We start from the raw sequence: 21,287 nt of genomic DNA, 5'->3' as shown, positions 1-21,287 counted from the left end.
TGTGGGAAAAAAATAATGCGACCTATTTAGAGACCCCCTTTCACTGCCCAAGTCCTTTGATTACTCATCATCTCAAGGGTCAACCAAAATCAAGATCAATAAGTATTACAAGCACTTACTATGCCCCTGTGACTCTCACAAGGTATTATGAGAGATGTCTTTTCCTATTTTGTGGTAAAATTGACCAATAAAACTATATGGTGTTTAAAGTCCACACATCAAGTTTATGATTTAATATACATACACATTGTGTAAGGTATCCCCCCATCCAGTTAATGAGCCCATCCATCACCTCTCATATTTACCTTTTTTTTCCCCCTTTGGTGAGAACATTTAAGTCCTACCCCTTTAGCACATTTCAATCATCCAATATAGTGTTAGCTAGTCACCATGTTATAAATTAGATCCCCAGAACATATTCATCTTGTAACCAAAAGTTTGTTTCCTTCCTATTAACCAACCTTTCCTGTTTCACCTGTGCCCCCACCCCACTCCTTGGCAACTAGTTTTCTACTCTGTTAAATGAACATTTTTTAAGTCCTGGCATTATCCACAAGTTCTCAAGGATGTGTGTGTGCCCCTCCCCCATTCCTCACCCCCCAGTTGACAAAGTTGAGATTTCTACTCTGTAGTTACTGGGCAGAACATATTTGAGGCCTCACTTCCCTCATCCCTCCATCCAGGGCTGGCCTGGAACCTCCCAGAGCTGTTGTGTCAGAAGAAAGTAAGTTTTTACTGTGTTAAGTCAATATATTTGGGTTTATTTGTAACAGCTCTACAAATTCACATGAATTAGGCTAATCATTTTCCCTTTAAAACTTTGGTGACTGGTTGGAATTTCAGGGAAAGAAATTATCAAAATTATTGCATGTGTCATTTCTCACAATAACCCCTTGATATGGTCACTACTGTTATCTTCATTTTAGAGTCAAAAACTCTGATATTTAGAGAAGTGAATAGACTTGCCAAGATTACATAGCTGGTGAGTGGTGGGAGCCAGGAATTGTGCAGATCATAATTTTCAGGCTATTGTTTTTCGCCACTATATACTTCCTTTGTCCTTAAGTATGCCGGGCTAAACCAACTCAAATATTTTGAGAGAGATACTGGCATTTCTTAAATTAACGAACTGTTCCTTTTTACATTTTTTTTATCTTTGCTCAATACTTATCTATATTGTCCATGGTAATAGACTTCAGTTTGGAGGCCCCCATAACATGGCTTACCATATACTGACTTATGCTTTTAAAGGTACACCTTTAGGGTGGCTGGGTGACTCAGTTTGTTGAGCATCCGACTTCAGCTCAGGCCATGATCTCACAATTTGTGAGTTTGAGCCCTGCATCGGACACTGTGATAACAGCTCAGATCCTACAGTCAGCTCCAGATTCTGTATCTCCTTCCTCTCTCTCTCTCTCTCTCTCTCTCAAAAATAAATACACATTTTAAAAAATAAAAAAGAAGGTACAACTTCAATAATTAAATACATTTATACTAGGGTAATTCCCCACGGTAAAAATTCCAGAATTATTCCAGACTGGCCTTTTTCTGTCAGTGAAGCATGAAACCTAGGGATGTTGCCTTCCATCAGAACTTTCAAGAGGCTATGCTCCACTCTCCTAGGAGATTTATAGAATTACATAAATTAAGACTGGAAGAAACTTCAGATTATCTGGTTTAATATTTTCTTTTTCATAGGGGGTAAAAGAAGACATTTAGACCCAGGGAGGTTAAGCTTGTCTCAGCCATGCTTAAACTGATGGCCAAATCATCCTCAATGCTTCCACAGTACCATGCTGCTCTACTCTAAGAATGACAATGAGAGACCAAGGGTAAGAGCAACCTTTAATCTTCCCTAAGCTCATAAGATTTATGATGTTAGAAAAAGAAGGAGAAGAAGATGAAGAAGAGGAAGGAGGAGGAGGAGGAAGAGAAAGTGGAAGGGGAGGGGGAGGAGGAGGAGGAGGGGGAAGAAGAAAAGCTACAAACTAACAGAAAACATTTCTAAGCCATATATCCAACAAAGGACATGTATCTACAATGTATTGAAGAAATTCTCAAAAGTCAGCAGTAAGAGGGGCGCCTGGGTGGCTCAGTCGGTTAAGTGTTCAACTCTTGATTTCATCTCAGGCCATGATCTCATGGTTTGTGGGTTCAAGCTCCACATCAGGCTCCACGCTGAGAGCAAGGAGACAGCTTGGGATTCTCTCTCTCTCTGCCCCTCCCCACTCACTCTCATTGTCTCTCTCAAAAGTAAATAAACTTTTTTAAAAAGTCAGCAGTAAGAAAAAAAACAACCTAATTAAAACATGGGTAAAAGATCTGAACAGACACATCACAAAAAAGATATATATATGGCAAATAGGCACGTGAAAAGATGTTCAACACTATTGGCTATTAAGGAAATGCAAATTAAAAATTCAATGGGATACTACCATACAACCTTTAGAATAATTAAAGTAAAATATAATGACAACACCAAATGCTGGCAAGAGTATAGTGAAAATGGGACTCTTATGTATTACCAATGAGAATGTAAAATGACACAGCTACTCTGGAAAATAGTTTGGCAGCTCTTTCCAAAACACAAAATTGGCTTACCATATGATTCAGGAGTTGCACTCTTAGGGACTTATCCCAAAGAAATTAAAATCTATTTTCCCACAGAAATGTGTACATAAATGTTCACAGCAGCTTTATTTTTAATATCTAAAAATTGAAAACCACCCAAATGTCCCTCAATAGGTGAATGGTTTAAAAAATGTGGTATATCCTTACAATGGAATATTACTAAGCAACAAAAAGGAACAGATTGTAGACATGCTACTTGAATGAACCTCAAAGGAGTTACACTAAATGAAAAAAAAAAACCCTCAAAAGGTTACATACTGCAAAATTCCATTTATTTAACAGTAGTGAAATAACATAATTACAGTTAATCCTTGAACAGGGGTTTGAACGGCTCATGTCCACTTATATGTGAATTTTTTACAGCACAGTACTGTAAATGTATTTTATTATGATTTTCTTAATAACATTTTTTCTCTAGCTTACTTCATTGTAAGAATACAGTATATAATACATGTAACACATAAAATATATGTTAACTGTTTATGTTATCAGTAAGCCTCCAATCAGCAGCAGACTATTAATAATTACGGTTTTGAGGAGTCAAAAGTCATACGTGGATTTTCAATTGGGGGAAATTGGCATTCCAACCCCTGTATTGTTCAAGGGTCAACTGTGTAGATATGAAGAATAGATTAGAGATTGCTAGGGATTTCATGTTTTAAAGAAACTTCAAAATGATTCTCTGAGCTTACACACTAATAGAAATATGAAGGAATAATTGTACTTTAGTTGAAAATAAATTAGATATCCTCTTTCTCTTGTTTTTGATTCACAATGTGATATCATGATTTATAATAAGAAATGTTTGGTCTCTATCCCACTCCTGGCATGGTTTTAGAGCTCCTAAAACCATTGGAGCTTCCTAAGTGATGACAGTAATCAGGGTGTCTTTTATCATGTTAATGAGGTGACTTTGGAAAGCCCCAGGTAACCTAAGGACGGGGGGCTGGTTGCCCAGATAACCAATCATGTAATTAGAGGGTTAGTGCTTTCAGACCCATCCCCAAGACCTGGGGGTTGGGGGGTGGGGGCAGGGGAGGAAGGAAGGGGGCTGGAGATTGGGCTCCGTAGGCAATGGTCAATGATTTAATCAATTGTGCCTACATAAGGATGCCTACATAAAACTACATAAAACTCAAAAAGGATGGGGTTTGAGAAGTTCAGGGTTGATGAACCAGTAGAGCTATGGGGAAAGTGATGTTCTGGGAGAGGGCAAGAAAGCACCTGGCCCTTCCTCCACACCTTGTTCTATGCAGCCCTTCATCTGGCTGTTGATTCATGTCTTTTAGTATCCTTTATAACAAACTGGTAATCTAGTGAGTAAATAGGTTTCTTGGGTTCTCTGAGCCACTCTAGCAAATTAGTTGAACCCAATGAGGAGGTTGTAGGAACCTCAGATTTTCAGTCAGCTGGATTGTAGGACACTCATCTGGTGTCCAAGAATTGCTTGATAGTGTAGGGAAATCACCCCACCTTCACTGAAATTGGAATCCGAAATCTTTAGCTTTGACTGAGAATTTAGATCTCAAAATAGTAATCAAGATTTTGAAAGCTCACTCCTTATATAATGTAAAAGTTATCACTTACCCGACTATATTTCTAGTGACAATTCAATATGTTATCAAAATGCATTTCCCTATTTAAAGGGACATTGTTTTAACAGATGCCAAGTGAATTTAGAAGGAGACTACCGAAGTACTATTACTTATTTAGAGTCCACTGTAGTAACATCCTACGTCATTCCACAATGGCTAAGCATTAATCTAATTTTTCAAGAACAAAGAATTAAAAAACTCCCTTGAGGTAAATATCAGTTTTTATTATTTTATTGTTGGACACTGGAATAAACCCCAAGTGTGTGTTTGTTTGCTCTGAGGAAAACAGGAAATCACCACACAGGGGGAGCCGAGGTTCTGGAGCTGTCAATGAGAGGGGTATAGGTACAGTTAGGAGAGCAGGTTCTAAACCCAGACTATCCTGAGGCGAAACTCCTCCACTGGCTTGTTATGTGTCCTGGAAAACTGACTTCAGACTTAGTTATTTCAACTGTGAAATGGAAACAATATCATTTACCTTCTAGAGTTGCAGTGCTGACTGCAAGTTAAGTGCTTTGTCTACTTCTTGGAATGTGAAACATGCTCCAGCTATTATCACAATCATCACCTGGGCCAGATTATCCCATTTATCTTAAACTATCAGTCAAAAGATACTTGGTTTTCAAGCTGGGTGTCACATTAAAAATTCAACTTGAAATCCTCTGGAAGAATAAAGTCTTAACATATATTGGACTACTGGATTAAACTACCAATAGCTGTCTCATTATCAATGGTGAAACATCAACAAAAACAGAGTAATGAGAAAAATGTCAGCATGTTTAGTGCCTTTAGAATGAAAATAAGCTCATTTCTTCCTACAATTATTATTAAGTATCAACCTAAAAGTGTACCTGGGGAATTTAAATATACTGGGAAGCAAAAAATAATCCCCTTTACATCTCAAGTATTGTAAAAACAAACCCAAACCAAATGCACAAAAATTCCACCTATCTGGAAATACTCCACTCTATGATACTCCCTACTCTGCAGCTACCATTGCAGAGTATGACTGAGGAGAATCTACCCCTCAGCACTGGAATTTGGTAGGATAAGAAAAAAGGTCTAAGCAAAAGTATAAGCTCCTCAAAAATAAACATGAAAATCCTCAAAGGAAAATGCAGACTCTATCAATTTCCTAAGTATCTCATTAATCCTAACTGCCAGTGGTAAAGAATTTCCAGGTATCTGAAAATACCTAATACTTAAACACCATTTTTTGGTAGTACTTAATTTTCACAAGGGAATTGGTAATATAACCTGTTTGGGGGGGTGCTAAAATGAGGTCAAATTCATCATTATAAATGGTATTAAAATAGTATCTCTATGGCTGGACTTCTACCCACTCTGAGAAAGTTCCACAACCTCTGTCATCGCTTCATGAACTAATGCCTTGGCTAACATATGGAGTCTGCCATTTTCCGCCTGTCACATTCTGGCTGTCACACTGTTCAGTGCTATTGCCAATGGAAAAATCTACAATTCTGCCACCAATGTCTTGGACGTCTACGGCCACACCAAAGTCTGGGACTCTGAGTGGAGGGTGCTGATGCCTCTGCCAAAAGTGTGAGCGCCCAGCATCCTGAGATTTAATGTTCCTCACATTGCACAGAGATTTCATGGAAGACAATACTTTCCATTTTTACTCACAAGCAAAACTGATAAGGTTGAGTTACAAGTCCATCAGAAGTGATTGACATGGGGGCACCTGGGTGGCTCTGTAGGTTAAGCATCTGACTCTTAATTTCAGCTCAGGTAATGATCTCACAGTTCATAGGATCAAGCCCCATGATGGCCTCTGTGCTACAGCATGGAGTCTGCTTGGGATTCTGTCTCTCCCTCTCTCTCTCTCTCTCTGCCCCTCCCCCGGCTCTGGAGCATGCGTTCACATTCTCTCCAAAATAAATAAATAAACATTAAAAAAAAAAGTGATTGACTTGATTGATCAGTTTGGGATCCCTGTCACTTATCAAATCAGATAAAGCGAATGACATATGCACACACAGAGACATGTCACGATCATGCCAATGCAGTTCATCCATGAACACCACTTCCCATGTATCAGACACTGTTCTAAGTACCAGGAAAATACAGCTCCTGACCTAGAGGACTTTACAGTCTGCTGGTGGCCAAAGCTGTTCAGGCAAAAGGACAAAAGCACTCAAGGTTTCTATAAATCTGCTCTCAAATGAAGACTAGAGCACCAAATGCGACATACCTTGAATTCTTCTCTGATACAATCTCATCAATTCAGCAGAGTCATAAATATGTGAGATTATTGTGAAGAAAAATACCATGCTGTTTGAAATTTCAGTAAAACTGAAAGATTCAATTCATCCCGTGGTATTGTAGCCTTTATTTGGATTATTAAGATTCTATGCTTTAGCTCCAAGAGATGTGCTGCGCAAATATATTCACTGATTGCATGTTGGTGGGTCTGCCAACATGGAGGGTCCATAAAAGAATCATTCATAACATCTGTATCCTTGTAGGAAGAAAGTGATATATATTCCACTATACCACTATTCTTAAATGTTCTTGTATTCTATAATAGATTAGTAACTAATTCCCCTACTGTGCCCAGCATTTTAACTTTTGTACATAATGTTGTAATAATTATCATAACTAAATATTTGTATAGTTCTTCACTTCAAACAGATTTCTAGAGTAAAATTATCTGGCTAGTATGTAACTATTCAATACCTCTGTATTATGCTCCAGAAAAGTGGTACTAATTTACAGTGCTACGTGTAGTGTATGAAACTGTATGTTGTATAGAAAATTTCTTAAATAAAAAATTAACTAATTGTCGGAAGTGTTGCTTTCCTGGGAAAATATCTTACGTGCAGATGAAGGTAAGAGATACAAACTGTGATATCCTGAATGAAATAGTTTCTAGATTTACAACTGTTTTGAATCAGACAGCACTGTCAACCATATTTATGTTCTTCTTTTGAACATTTTACACACGCACACACACAGGCATCAGGATGCCTTCCTCAACTCTCCTTCTACTTACCTATATGCTTCCCCTCCTGCAAGTATCCTGACTTGGTAAGTCTAGCTGTTACTAGTATAATTTTTATTAATTATATGAGCCGCATATTAGGTTTGATCCTAATTATTTGCAACTCACAATGTAGCCATTTATTCCTATGTTTATATAGTACTTACATTCATATAACATAATTATTCCCCATGGAAAGTGGGCCATAGTGTCTTTCACAAAGGGCACCACGTATTTTTGAATCTTTGTCAGTCTTCACAGGACAGACATAAAATTGAAACCTAAAGTTTGGGGCATCTCCATGGTTCAGCTGGTTAAGCACCTAACTCTTCAGTCCAGGTGGTGATTTCACGGTTTGTGAGTTTAACCCCCACATCAGGCTCTGCACTGACAGCATGGAGCCTACTTGGGGTTCTGTCTCCCTCTCTCTCTGCCCCTCCACGCTTGTTCTCTATCTCCCTCTCAAAATACATAAACTTAAAAAAAAATTAAAACTTGGATGATAACACCCTTCCTTGTGGGAAAGTAAGCATGGCTTCTAGCCTGAGAGGGAGTTTGAAATCACACGTGGTCTGTCTAAAGAAAACAAACTACAATCATAACCTAGGGTTTCCCAGACACAAGGGATAACTTGGGCACCACTATGATTCTATCTCTAACAACCACCAGTTACTGAGTGTGTATTACGCACAGCACTTTCCACATATTTCCTCATTTTCAGTCCCTATAACAGCCCCAGGAGGTAAGTCATATCCCATTTCACAGATGAGGAAACTGTAGCTCACATAGTTTGAGCACATGAGAGCCCAGATATGAATTCTTACCCCAGAGTCCTCGCATTTAACCACCAAAATCACTATGGCACAAAGAAGAGTAAAAACTAGAAACTTCTTAATTTTCAACACTCAAACTTTTAGAAATGGCATAAAATACTTTTAGTTATATGCTCAGAATATTTTTTGGCATTCAGTTTAACATAGTCTATGTTAAATAGTTCCACATAATACCATGTATCTCTCAATAAAGAATAAAGGTATTCCACAACACTCATCACCTACTGAAAACACAAAGCATTGAGGACGAGTTTTCAAAAGAAATCCAGGGGCTTCTGGTTCAAGATGGCTGATGGAATACGTCAGTTTCTCTCAAATCCTTTTCTTGACTCCATTAAAATAAAAGGAATTTAAAAGAATAAACCCACAACAATAAAAGATTTGGAAGGGGAGAGCAGTCAGCACAAAAAAGTACCTTGTAAATTTATGGAAGATGAAAAGGAGATGAAGGTATATGGCTATGCTATGAAACAGAGCTACAGTCAGGAAGGAACCCTAATAAATATCGTTCCAAACCCTGCAGGATGCACCAGACTCAAGGCAGGCAAATTCCACTAGGGTCATGACTTTAATAGGGTTGCAAAGAAGAGAATTCATTGCAAATCTCCAAGACCAACTCCCTCTTCTCCTTCCATACACCATGCAGAGGAGTCCCGGCCACCATGAAGTTAGCAAGCTGCAAGCAGAGGACCCCCAGGATCGATGGATGGATGGATGGATGGGTGGATGGATGGATGGATGGATGGATGAATCGATAAGCAAAAGCAGATAAAACAACAAAACATGCAGGAATTTCCAGATTGAAAGCTGAGCTCAACTGGAACAAAAACAAAATTGGAACAAAACTACTTTATTTCCCATGTTTCCTTCACATATTCTAAAAGAACTCCCCACTCTCTGTGATAAGCTTATTAATTCATGCTGACATTTCCTCCTTCGGTCTCCCACTACGACATGATATCCCAGAGAAATTATTACAGGTTTAGGAAAGCAACCTTAGGGGCTCTCTCATCTGCTCCTGAGATGAATGTCATCAAGTTAGTATTTAAAAGCATGAGGTGGTCTCTGAATTGCTGCCTTCTGACATCCACAAGGGCAGGAGGCCTATTTTGAAGAACAAACTGGGGGTGACGTCTTCCCCAGAAGCTACATACACAAGGCAACACCCATTAGCTGAGAAGAAAATTGAGGAAAGTACCCTTGAGAAATGTTTAGATTGTAAATAAAGGAGAAAACTGGCAATTAAACCACAGACACCCTCTCACCATTTAAAAAATCACCTCCTTATTTTTATGAAGATCATGTAGCAAAATAAAGCCCATAACTCTGTAATGTAATTACATCACTAATACAACAGTCTATTTGTCATTCCCTGAGGGGAGCCGTAGTTGGGGCAGAACAACTAGGTATGTAAGTTATTGTAATTCCCACAGTGAGAACCTAGAAAATATTTCGCCGCACGTACAGTGTGTTATAAATGTCAGTGTGAAAGCACAGTTCGCTTAAAGCCTGCAATCCATCTCCCTTCTGTTATTCACCAACACACAGAGCTGCATCAAAAGATCCATTCAAACAGTGCATCTCAGACTTACATTATCAGCAGACACTGCTTTAATTAGCAGTGGTTTTCAAAGGACTGGATGGCTTCAAGAACTTCATTTGAACCATAAAGTAGAAATCTGGCTCCTTATCAGTTTCACTTTGCTCTCCCCTCCCGTCCCTGGGTGTTAACTGACACAGCCCTCATTTTTCTTAAAGGAAAAAGAAAAATGGAAACGATGGTGAGGATTTTGCCATTCGGTGCAGTCTACTTTTTCCCTCAACCTTCAGCAGTGCAAAGGGACTAAAATTAGAATTGCACAGGGACCAAGATATCTGTGTCAGGCACACTGCCGAGAGTGGTAAGAACTACAAAAGGGAATGAGTAAGAGCTAAAGAAACCCATCTTAGAAATAACATTTAAAACACAGACTTTATGTATTCTAAAATTTTGTTCCCGATGAAAACACAGCATCTACTTTATTTTACGTAGTATTATGAGAACATACAATGCTTTATTCTGACAATATTTTGGTATTAATATCAAGCCACTTGTATGCTACTTTCTTAATCTATTCCATAAGGTTCACACATGATCCCATTCTCAAAGCTTTGTGGCTTCTTCACGTAAACATAAAAAATCTGTGCAATTCAACTCATGAGTACTGAACTGTGAATTTTTTATACCACAGTCTAAATAAACTAATAACAAGGACTTCGACTTTACATTTGGTCAGTGAGGACATAAAAATATAATATTTTTCAAGGTTTCTAATGTTTGTGTAAATAGGCATTGTTTGGTATGGAAAGGATTTAATAACCACACAGCCAGTGGATACTTCCTACAGACTTATAAAAGGCTAGAGAATATATGCTAATCCAACCCAATCTCTCAGGCTGTAGAGAAGGAAACCAAAGGTTATGTGATTGAAGTAAAGTCACACAAACACAACTTGAACACCAATAATGGTCTCCTCGACTCAGATACAACACACTTTTTACCACACTAGATGGCACTTAGAAAAAGAGAGAAGACCCCTTCTTTGGAGTCAGAAGTACACACACACACACACACACACACACACACACACACACACACACAATGACACAGGTTCTGTGTTTCGATTTTCATAGATGTTAAGATGGTACTCAGAACACATGCATGTGCTCACCTACCCTAACTCATCATTTTTCCAGTCTTCTTTCTGCAATTATACCCATGAAGACTTCAATTCCTATTGCTTAGTAATTTCCTATGGATCCCAATGGTCCATGGCATCTTGTCTCCTCCCTCCTTTTTTCTTTTTTTTATTCCAAGCTACAGAGTCTTCAAGTATTATTAAAATTCTGTTACTAGCTCTATGAAAAGGAGTCCAGAAAGAAGTTAGGGTGGAATTACTTCTTACGCAAAATGAGACTTAAGAGCAATTATTTAGGCTTTTACTTTGATCTGCCAAATGATTAGATTTAATGGTTATTCTTTGCAGTTATACTTCACCTGGGGTAAAATCAAAATCTTCTTATCCTTCATAATGCTGGAGGGATGTCTCAGTTCTTTGGAGAACATTATCTTAACCTGTGAACTCTCTAATACCTGGTGCTGACTGATCAATCCTACAACCGCTTTACTGACTTCTCAGGGAGTCCTTGTCTCCATGAGAAAGGGGAATAAATTAATCTTACTAAAAATTCAGAAGTGACACTGAGTTCAGAAATGCAGAGAATCCTAGTCCTGGATTTCCTGCATTTGCCTTCCAGGTGAAGGATACTCACTGAGACACTATAAAATGTTGCTTATTAATGCCCATCTGTTTTCTCTCTTTTTTAGATAATTATTTCCAGAGTATTTTGGATGTCAACTTATTACAGAACTCTAGCCCTCTCTGGAGAAAAAGGATTAATCAATGCAAAATATACTTTTCATGAATGGGCCATCCTGGGAGAGGTGCCACACAGAGACACAGAATGTACTGTAGGCACCACAAACATGTTAAGGAGACCAGCAGCATTCTTAAAGATGCCCAGATGCCTACCATTCTCCATGATGGTGTCACACATACAAACAAACATGAGCCAGCATCATAGAGGAGTTAAGGTTTGGGGACAAATTATCTTATATCCTCTACCATCAAAATGATCCCTCCAACAAAATGGGCACCCAAAGCAACTGTATCAGTAAAATTCAGAACATAGCAAGAGTCATTGGTCTACTAGTACAAATGGCAGAGAAATGGAAAGAGTTTTCTAAAATAAATAATCAGATGCCAAAGAGAAGGAGATGTAGCTGTTCATTTGTTTGTTTACATCTTTCCTTCCTTTTCGTCACTATAAAAATTAGCATAAAAGGATCCAGGGCAATCCATTATGATAAAGATACATAGATCCAGGACCTGACCACAAGAGGATTATTAATCTAAATTTACCACTTATTTTATTATATGATGTTGTCTTGTCAGGAATTAGGTATGGATCAAAATCAACACTCAAGTTGTACTAAAAATCAGCTCTGAATGACACATCAGAAACATCCATAGTCTAAAGTTTTTTTTCAAGTATGTCAGCACCTACTGAGTATCTGTTACCCATGACTCTAGTTAGACAAAATTAGAAAAATAAGTAGATAAGTGGTGTTGATTCAAAATCTTGAGAGCTTCCCAGGTGAAATTTGAAATTGGTCCCCCACACATGGAGAGCTAGGAGAGACCAAATAGGCAGACTGCTCCAGACTGCTAGGTGGCAGGTTTAATAGGCAAGGAACTTACTTGTTAAACTTGTCTTAGGTGTCACAAAATGAGTAGATCTCCACACCCAACTGGCATAATCATAAAAGTTTGCATAGGGGCCTTAACCGGGTTCAGACACGATCATCTAGGTGGTCTCAACAACACCTTACTCTCTCAAGGCTACCTCCTTAAAAACAGCTCCCATGTGGAATGATAGGCAGAATGTATATTCCAAGGAAAGTGGTGGTAGGAGGGGGAGGAGCCTCCAATTGCTGGGGTCCAGATTGTGGGTCAACCAGGGGTCACGTCCTTTGAGCGACCGCTAATAGTCAATATTATGACAGAATAAAATATGTTACTATATAAAATGATTTACAATAGCTCCACTGTTAAGACATTCTGATGAATAATTACAGACTTGCTGTCTCAAGTCTATGTGAGAAAAGAGAATTGGGATGTTTATGTTTTCTCTACTTAAAATATTTCCAAGCTACTAAAATTTACCATTATTATTTCATAACCTACTAAAAAAAATGATAAAATATAATAATCTCTTCAGTGGCCAAGACTCTGTCATGTCCACTACAGTCCATAGGACCCTGTCTTGTTCAACACAGGCATTCAGAAATGTCCACTGATTTGAAAGGCTCATTCTCCTTTTGCTGAGGACATTTCTACCTAATAGACACAAGCTTGCACCTATGAAGATGTCCCCCAACAAAAGCCACATTTGTCATCAGATACTAACATTGGGAACTATCACCAAAGTGCCGGTCCCATGTTTTTTGTTTGCTAACAAATTTCTTCATAGAAAATAATTAATTTTATTTGTGTTAATGAAGCTATAAATAACTAATTCCACCTTACTTTAAAAGTGCACTCCCTGAATTGTCACAGAATTTCAGAACGCATAGTTTTCTGTGTTTTTTTCTTCAGTTTCTTTTCTTTCATTGTATCAAAAAGAAATGGTGTGATCTCTTTTTTCATGAAACTGAAAATAATGTTTGTTGTGAGATCACAGGTAAATTTACACGTCACTGGATAAACTTTTCCCAAAAAAATTCAAAATAAGTTGAAAAATTTTAAATATAAAAAGTAAAATTTCAATTATTAAAAATTTAAGTTTCATCTCCTTATAATTAGATACATCCTGTTAAAAAAAATCTGTCAGATGACATAATTTCTCAGTATCCATATTTTTTTTTACTCAAAAAAGCGATATTTATGACATTCAGAAGTTGACTACTATGTTACTTTGCTTCTACGAAGCTTCAACATATAATGAATTGGATGACTTACCCTTCTTATTATCATTATATTTGTCATACTTAGTGAGCATTTATTACTTGGAAACATACAATTGTCTCGAGACATATTATACTTATGGGATAGAAATTATTAGATTTATGCGTAAAGTCTATTTGTGCTTTCATCTGTTAGAGAAAGAGCCATCATTATTTCAGAATACCCTGAAGTGCATGACTATTTTTACTATGTTAATACATGAATTGTTCCTTTTCATTAAGAAATTTTAGTTGAAGTTAAATGCTTCGTTGATTTGTTTAATAATCTAAAACAAAAAGATTTGAGGAAATAGTCAGGATGTCCTTCCTTAATTTTACTTATTTATTAAAATGTACTAAACAGAAATTATTTACTTTCAACACTATTCCAGAAATAACCTCATGTTATAGATATAAATGATACCCAGCTTAAATTTATTATTTTGTGTATCATTATTCTGAAAATGAAACTCGTAAATAAAATCAGACAATTAATATACTGACACACCACTTCCTAAACTAGAGAACACTAGTTAGAATATTCATTGTCATGGTAAACACACTAAAATGCATTACACTGGTAGGGAGTTTAAGAAATACTAGATTAACCTCCAGAGTGTCTCATGGCCTTCAGTGGGTTAAAATACATTAGGAGTCTCCAAAAGGAAATACTGTGCAGTTCATTCTGTACACAGTGTTGCATGAATATTCTTAAGCATAGATTAGAACCTCTTTTCATGGAGCAGTATGGAAAATCGGAATTTTAAGGAATGTACTTTGGGGAACTCACGATACAATAGTTACTCAAGCCTCATCAGAAAAAACAAAAGATCCATTCAGTTCCAACATCAGTTATTGTGGAACCAAGCAAACAAAACTGTATTGTTACAAAATAGTTCCCCCCACAAAAACTACCTTCAGAATAATTTGGATTTTGCAGAATCAGGGATGACTAAAATATCTACCACAGCTTACTATGTTGTTGGTTTATCAAGGGATGGAAATGTCCTTTTAAGCCCATGGTAATTGATTTTTCTTTTAATGTGTCAAAAAATGGAACAGTATCAGGGGCACCTGGGTGGCTCAGTCAGTTAAGTGTCCAACTTCAGCTCTGGTCATGATCTCGCGGTTGGTGGGTTCAAACTCCACGTGGGGCTCTGTGCTGACAGCTTGGAGCCTGGAGCCTGCTTCCATTTCTGTGTCTCCCTCTCTTTCTGCCCCTCCCCAACTCGTACTCTGTCTCTTTCTTTCTCAAAAATAAATAAATATTAAAAAATTATTTTAAAAATTGGGATAATATCAACCAATTTGTGAAAAATAGATTGGTTTGGTAAATTTAGGACATTTTGAAGGATTTGAGTATCATATTTCTTATCTGATTATTTATTGATACACCTTTAATTGCCAAGCTCCCAGGAATCTTTATTTTAATCACCAAAGAGCAACAAATTCAGGGCAAAAAAAAAAAAGTCAATAGCTAAAGGTAGCAATTCTCTCCCCGCTATAAGGCGAGATCCATATTGGATATGTAGTAAAGAATCCTATTTTATTTTTGTGTAGATCCTTCAGTAGAATAAACCGATGAATTTTAAAAATCTGTAAGACCAGGGGCTCCTGGGTGGCTCAGTTGGTTGGGCATCCAACTTGAGCTCAGGTCATGATCTTACAGTTTGTGAGTTCGAGATGCACATCAGGCTCCATGCTGACAGCTCAGAGCCTGGAGCCTGCCTTGGATTCTGTGTCTCCTCCTCTCTCTGCCCCTCCCATGTTCAGGCTCTGTCTCTGTCTCTCAATAATAAATAAACATTAAAAATTTTTGTTTAAAAAAATCTGTAAGATTTTTTTCTTATTTGCTATAGATCTCACCTTGGAAATTTTTTTCAAATTCAGCCAATCATGTAAATGTCTTAATTGTGTCATATATTTCATAACATTGTTCATAATACAGATCTTTACGAGAAGTACACCTTTCATTTTAAAGAAGACGCATATTATAATTCAGCAACATTATACTGGGCCCATGTTTAAATATTTTAATAGAAAAATATTCTCTCCTTTTAAAGCCATATTTTTACAAACTTTACTGTTTGTAATAAATTTAATAATTTTCAGAACCTAGTGAACTCTACAAAAACATACATTTATTTATTTATTTATTTATTTATTTATTTATTTATTATTTATAGTGTGTGGGCAGAGAAAGAGGAAGAGAGAGAGAATCCCAAGCAGGCTCTATACCATCAGCACAGAGCCCAACACGGAACTCAAACTCACAAAAAGTGAGATCATGACCTGAGCCGAAATGAAGAGTCAGACGCCCAACTGACTGAGCCACCCAGGCACCCCTCAAAAATACATTTTTAACTATATCTGGCAACCTAGCCAGTCATACTATATTATACCAGGATTAACCACATTTCTATAGTAAACTTTCAAAGGTATGTTACATATTTTCCTGCTCTCTTAGAGACACTGAATATAAGGTAACATTTTCTTGCTAACAGTGGCAGAATTCCTTTATCTGAAAGACATCTGAGTTACAGATGTAGCTCTATGTGCTTATAGAGACTATCGTCCATACGATGAAACTTTCATGTGTTCCCCCTTCTGCAAGAACCATCTCTTCTCAGTACAGATTAGATATTCCCATGCCTTCTGATTTGTCCCGTGTTTCCCTCCACTCTTCTTGAACTTAATCAGAGGCTGGTCCTAGATCTCTCCTCCAGGGAAATGTCCATAAACCTTGTGATAGTTGCTTCCTCTAAGGAGAGGTTTTTGCTCACTTTTAGATTTATACCTGCGTTCAAGATAGAGTCCTGAATCCAGAATGTCTGTCCCTCCAGAAAGTAAAATGTGAAATAAGAGACCATTCTCACTTTTGTTCACTTGCCCCACATCCACCGTATTTGCAAAACTTCCCATAAAAGATTGCCAAAAGCTCTGGGTCAAATTTCACAATAATTCATAGCAACTCTTACTCATGTATTTATTTACTCTCTTTCTGGTTGCATAATGGGTTGACAGCCACTAAGCCTTGATGGTTAGCATATCTGAGTTTTCCTCTTACTTTGAATCACATTTCAGATTTCTCTTTCCATAGTAATAAACTTTGGGTATGTACTTTCTAAGCAAGTCAAGCCTACACCAGTTTGAAAATAACAGTTCAGAGCAGGGAATCCACATACATTATAGTTTTTCATCTTCACGACACCCTTCAAATCAGTATGATGTCTCGCCATCTTACTAGTGAGTTAACAGAGACTCAGAAGCCTCAACAAAATCCCACAGTCCTACATTTTGAAGTTGTGGTGTAAGAACTGTCACCCAGACCTTTTTCTCTCAAAACCCCAGTTAGTTCATAATAAAACATAGTTTTCCAAAATAGTCAAAAAGCCAAATAGTGGCCATTACTTGTTTAGACAACCACTAGAACAGAGATCCACTGCTAATATTTAACATGATGATCTGAATCCTTTCAGTTATATTGTAGTCCATATATTTCTTCAAAGCTTTGAAATTCTAATGTACTTCAAGAATTTTCAACCCTCCGGTTTATTTCTTCCTCTTTCAAGATTTAACATCATTAAGAGTACATAAATCTCTATGTCAAACATCCAGAACAATGCATTCTCATGACTTTCAGAAGTCCCGGTCTTAAAGTTGACATAGTTTTACGTTTTGCTACTTGTACTGTTGTTAAAATTAGCCATGCCCTGTTGTAACGTTAACTCCGTAGCCACAGTAAACTTACAAGCATAATTAGCCTCCTACACCCATCAGGTGAGCCATGAACAGCACATTCTACTATTCAAGTTTATGGTGTATTTTGTGTTTGAGCAAAAACAGGTGAACACTACTGTTCATTGACATGTAATTTCTTAGCATCAACGTAAACTTGTTTTATAACTTTCATAACAAAAAAATTAAAACTTTCAGAGACTTTACCCTTACACTAGAAGTTTGTTAACTTATTTGATCAAACATTAAAATAGGCTAGGATATTTATATATTTTTCTTTACACATATTCCTAATATCTCTGAGAGAAACTGGACTTTGCTCAGCTTCATCTCAATTAATGAAATAATCTTCCAGTATTGAACAATCACAACAAGGGCTCAAAATAAATAGATTCTGGTTTTAAAACGGAAGGTAAACCACATCATTCAACTAAAATCCATTTTGCCCACATTGTAGTACTGAAATTTTATTAATAATTTTATCACACTGTGTTCAGCAAAACCCATGAACTCATTAATTTTAAGACGGTTGACCAGAAAAAACAAAACAAAAACAAAAACAAAACACATGGAAATACAAGCTAGTTAGTACTTTTTCAATCTGTGATAGTTGCTTTTTTACTGTCAATTACATTATAAATCTGTGATAAATCTCACACATCTTACCGTCAGTTTTTCCTCTAAATTCTCATTTAATAAGCTTCCTTTTTCATGCTTTTCAAATTCCATGTTGCAAGAGAATGAGAGAGACAGAGAGACAGTGGGAGAGAGAGAGAGAGAGAGAGAAACAGAAAAAGAGATTCAGATTCTGTCTAGAAAATGATTTGACGTGCTTACATGTTAGATATTGCAGGACATTCCAAGTTGTGAGAGCTCAGGACACTATCAGAAAGCCCTGGCGATAATTTCTGGTTAGCTAGTGTTTCCATTTATAGATGTTCAAACCCCATAAACAGAGCACTGAGGAGAAGTCAGGCAGCTGGCCTTAGATAATGATAAATGTCACTAGATATAAAAGCAAACTCTTCAACAGGAGAATATTCCAACAGGTTAGGTTCCTTGAACCATGAAAGATGCATGTGACAAAAAGCCACTATCAAAGAATTCATTCATAGCGTTGGAGCACAATAAAATATACTCTACAACACAGACCTAATAAATCAGTTTACAAAGGACAAATGTAATCGTCATGTAGCCAATATGAATCAGCCAGCCTAGTTCTTCCAAATTCCAGTTTGGGTCCTCGTAGTCCAGATATTTATGCATTATTTTGTAGCTCAAAGTTTAAAAAGCTACTGACAGGGGGAAAAAATAGCTAGTTAAAACTATTAACACACAACATATATATTCAAGGGGTATTGCCAATGTTATTCTGAAAAGTTGGCAAATGGTGTTTAGAAACAACGTAAAATAAAAGTGGTGTTTCCCTTCATTAAAAAAAAAAAAAGATTATTCTCTTCATTATCTTGGCTTTTCTACTGGGAACAAAGTCAGGACATAGGAGATGAAATTCATTTTTCCAATGTAACAAATGTTTACAGAATTCTTTGAAAATTGTTACATGTCTTAAAGAAAATTAATTACGTAACTGGATGGTAATTGCCTCTCCATATTTTTTGCAGTAAACCAGATATGTGGACGGAAATAAAAAATAAAAATGGCTTTGGGAGTAAGCTAACACTGATCTCTATGGTAGTCTAATCCCTCGGCCTCTTTGAAACATTTTAACACCTGTTTCTGACCTTAACTCAAATTTCCTATCAGTTTTTCCTTTACTTTTTAAGAAAACATTTTAGGAAAGTATTGTGAGGCTCCACCCTTTAGAGTGATTACATAGGGTTCTCTGTTGCCAGGCAGAGTTGCTCTGGAGTTTATTCTGCATCTTGATGAAAGGGCTGAGGATCTCATAAGAGAAACATTTAGGAAGAAATAAGCCTAGCTAGCCCTGCCTCAGAATGATGACTTCAGAAACACTGTATCAGACTCATGGGCAAAAGGGACTTCCCTCTTGGCTCAATTCTGCATTCCAGAAAAAGAAACATACACGCCTGTTGCCCTAACAAGTTTGAAAACTGATGTCTTAGAAGTTTACTAGCATGCAAGATTGGTATGTGTCAAAAGCAAGGCAATCATTGAAATTTTATGTAAATGCAACTTCCAAAAGCTCTCTAGGAAAATAAAAAAGCATGCTATGGCTGCAAAAGGAAACTCCACTTTGCTAGTTTTATGCCTGAAGGTGAAATTTGGGATCCATTTAGAAGCAGAGGAATGGTGGGGTGCAGAACTGGTTGGGGAAGAACAGTGATAATTAGAGGGATGTGCCAGTGATGTCCCCCAACGGGGATGAAAATTTTCACTTCAGCAAACATGTCCTGAGAACCTGTAACAGGTGAAGATTATTCCAGGTGCAGATTCTTTTAAATAATAAAAATAATAGGATTAAAAGATATAATTTCTACTTTTCTTTCCTCAACAAACTCGCAATGTAGGCATGACTGGATATAACTAGTATAATAATACTTTTACTTATCACACTTTAATAGTACTCACCTTGTGCCAGGAACTCCTTTAAAGCTCTACATGTATTATCTCAATTAATTCTCAAAACAATTCTAGATAGTAGATACTATTATTTTCACCATTGTGATGGGCTGAATTGTACCCCCCCACACACACACACACATTCATGTTGAAGTCCTGTTACTCAGCATTTCAGAATAAGGCTATATTTGGAAATAGACTATTTAAAGAGATAATGAAGGTAAAATGAAGTCATCAGGGTAGGCACTAATCCAGTGTGACTTGTGTCCTTATAAGAAGAGGAGATTAAGACAAAAATACAAAAAAATAGAGAAGACGAGGTAAAGACACGGAGAGAAGGCAGCTATTCTACAGGCCAAGGAGAGAGGCCTTCAGAGGAAACCAATGCTGCCAGCACCTTGACCTTGGACTTCCAGCCTCCAGGATAGGAGGAAAGATATTTCTAGTAAGTCACCCAGCTTATGGTATTTGTTGAGTTAAAAATATATAATAATAAGACAGGGGCACCCGGGTGGCTCAGTCAGTTAAGTGTCCAACTTCGGCTCAGGTCAGGATTTCTCAGCTTGTGAGTTCAAGCCCCATGTCAGGCTCTGTGCTGACATCTCAGAGCCTGGAGCCTGCTTCAGATTCTGTGCCTCCCTCTCTCTCTGCCCCTCTCCCACTCATGCTCGCTCTCTCTCCCTCAAAAATAAACATTTAAAAAATTAAAAAAAAAAATAAGACAATTACACAACAAATAGGTGACACTCAAGTTCCCTGGCCCAAGCTCCTAACCACTGTGCGCATCAGCACCTCTGAACAAGTAGGTCCGTCCCAGCCATGACAGGGAAAGTGGGTGAATAACACCAGCACTCTATGGTGAATGCTATCTACTCCATCCATTTACAGAGGTAGGCTTAAAGATATTCTCTTTTTTTATGCTTATTTATTTTGATAGAGAGCAGGCACACGTGGAGGAGGGGCAGAGAAAGAGGGAGAGAGAGAATCCCAAGAAGGCTCAGCACCATCAGTGCAGAGCCCCAATTCCAGGGCTTGAACCCACGAACCCTGGGATCATGACCTGAGCCGAAACCAAGAATTGGACACTTAACTGACTGAGCCACTCAGGTATCCCTAAAAATATTCTAGATATGTGTTAGAAACAAGGGCTTTTTTTCTTTTTTCTTTTTTAGGTGAAAGTATGCCTATGCTACAGCTAGCACTTGTCCATATACTGGTCAAATAGCCCAGACTAGACCACACTGGTCTCCTTTCCGCTTGTCCGCCACTACCAGTATTTTCCTTCCTCTGACAGGAATGCTCTCTCCCCAGACAGTCATGTGGCTCCCTTCTCACTTGAGCTAGATCTTCCCCAGGGACCTCATCTAAAATAGCAAACTCTCTCCACTCACTTGCTGTGT

The 21,287-nt window shown here is 37.5% G+C and overlaps 1 protein-coding gene across 1 annotated transcript in view; it reads right to left on the bottom strand.

Moving 5' to 3' along the window:
* The window catches only part of MLIP (muscular LMNA interacting protein), a 247,595-nt gene extending 229,418 nt beyond the window's left edge, over window positions 1-18,177 (bottom strand). Inside the window, exon 1 of the mRNA XM_045057659.1 lies at window positions 18,013-18,177. Coding sequence (XP_044913594.1) covers window positions 18,013-18,075 — 63 coding nt within the window. The 5' untranslated portion in view covers window positions 18,076-18,177. The remainder of the gene's footprint in view (window positions 1-18,012) is intronic.
* Window positions 18,178-21,287: the final 3,110 nt, after the last annotated feature.

This window comes from Felis catus, chromosome B2 (genome assembly GCF_018350175.1).
Source record: "Felis catus isolate Fca126 chromosome B2, F.catus_Fca126_mat1.0, whole genome shotgun sequence".
Taxonomy (NCBI): Eukaryota; Metazoa; Chordata; class Mammalia; order Carnivora; family Felidae; genus Felis; species Felis catus.
The sequence above is the reverse complement of the archived record's forward strand: the minus strand, read 5'-3'. Positions and strand labels throughout refer to the sequence as shown.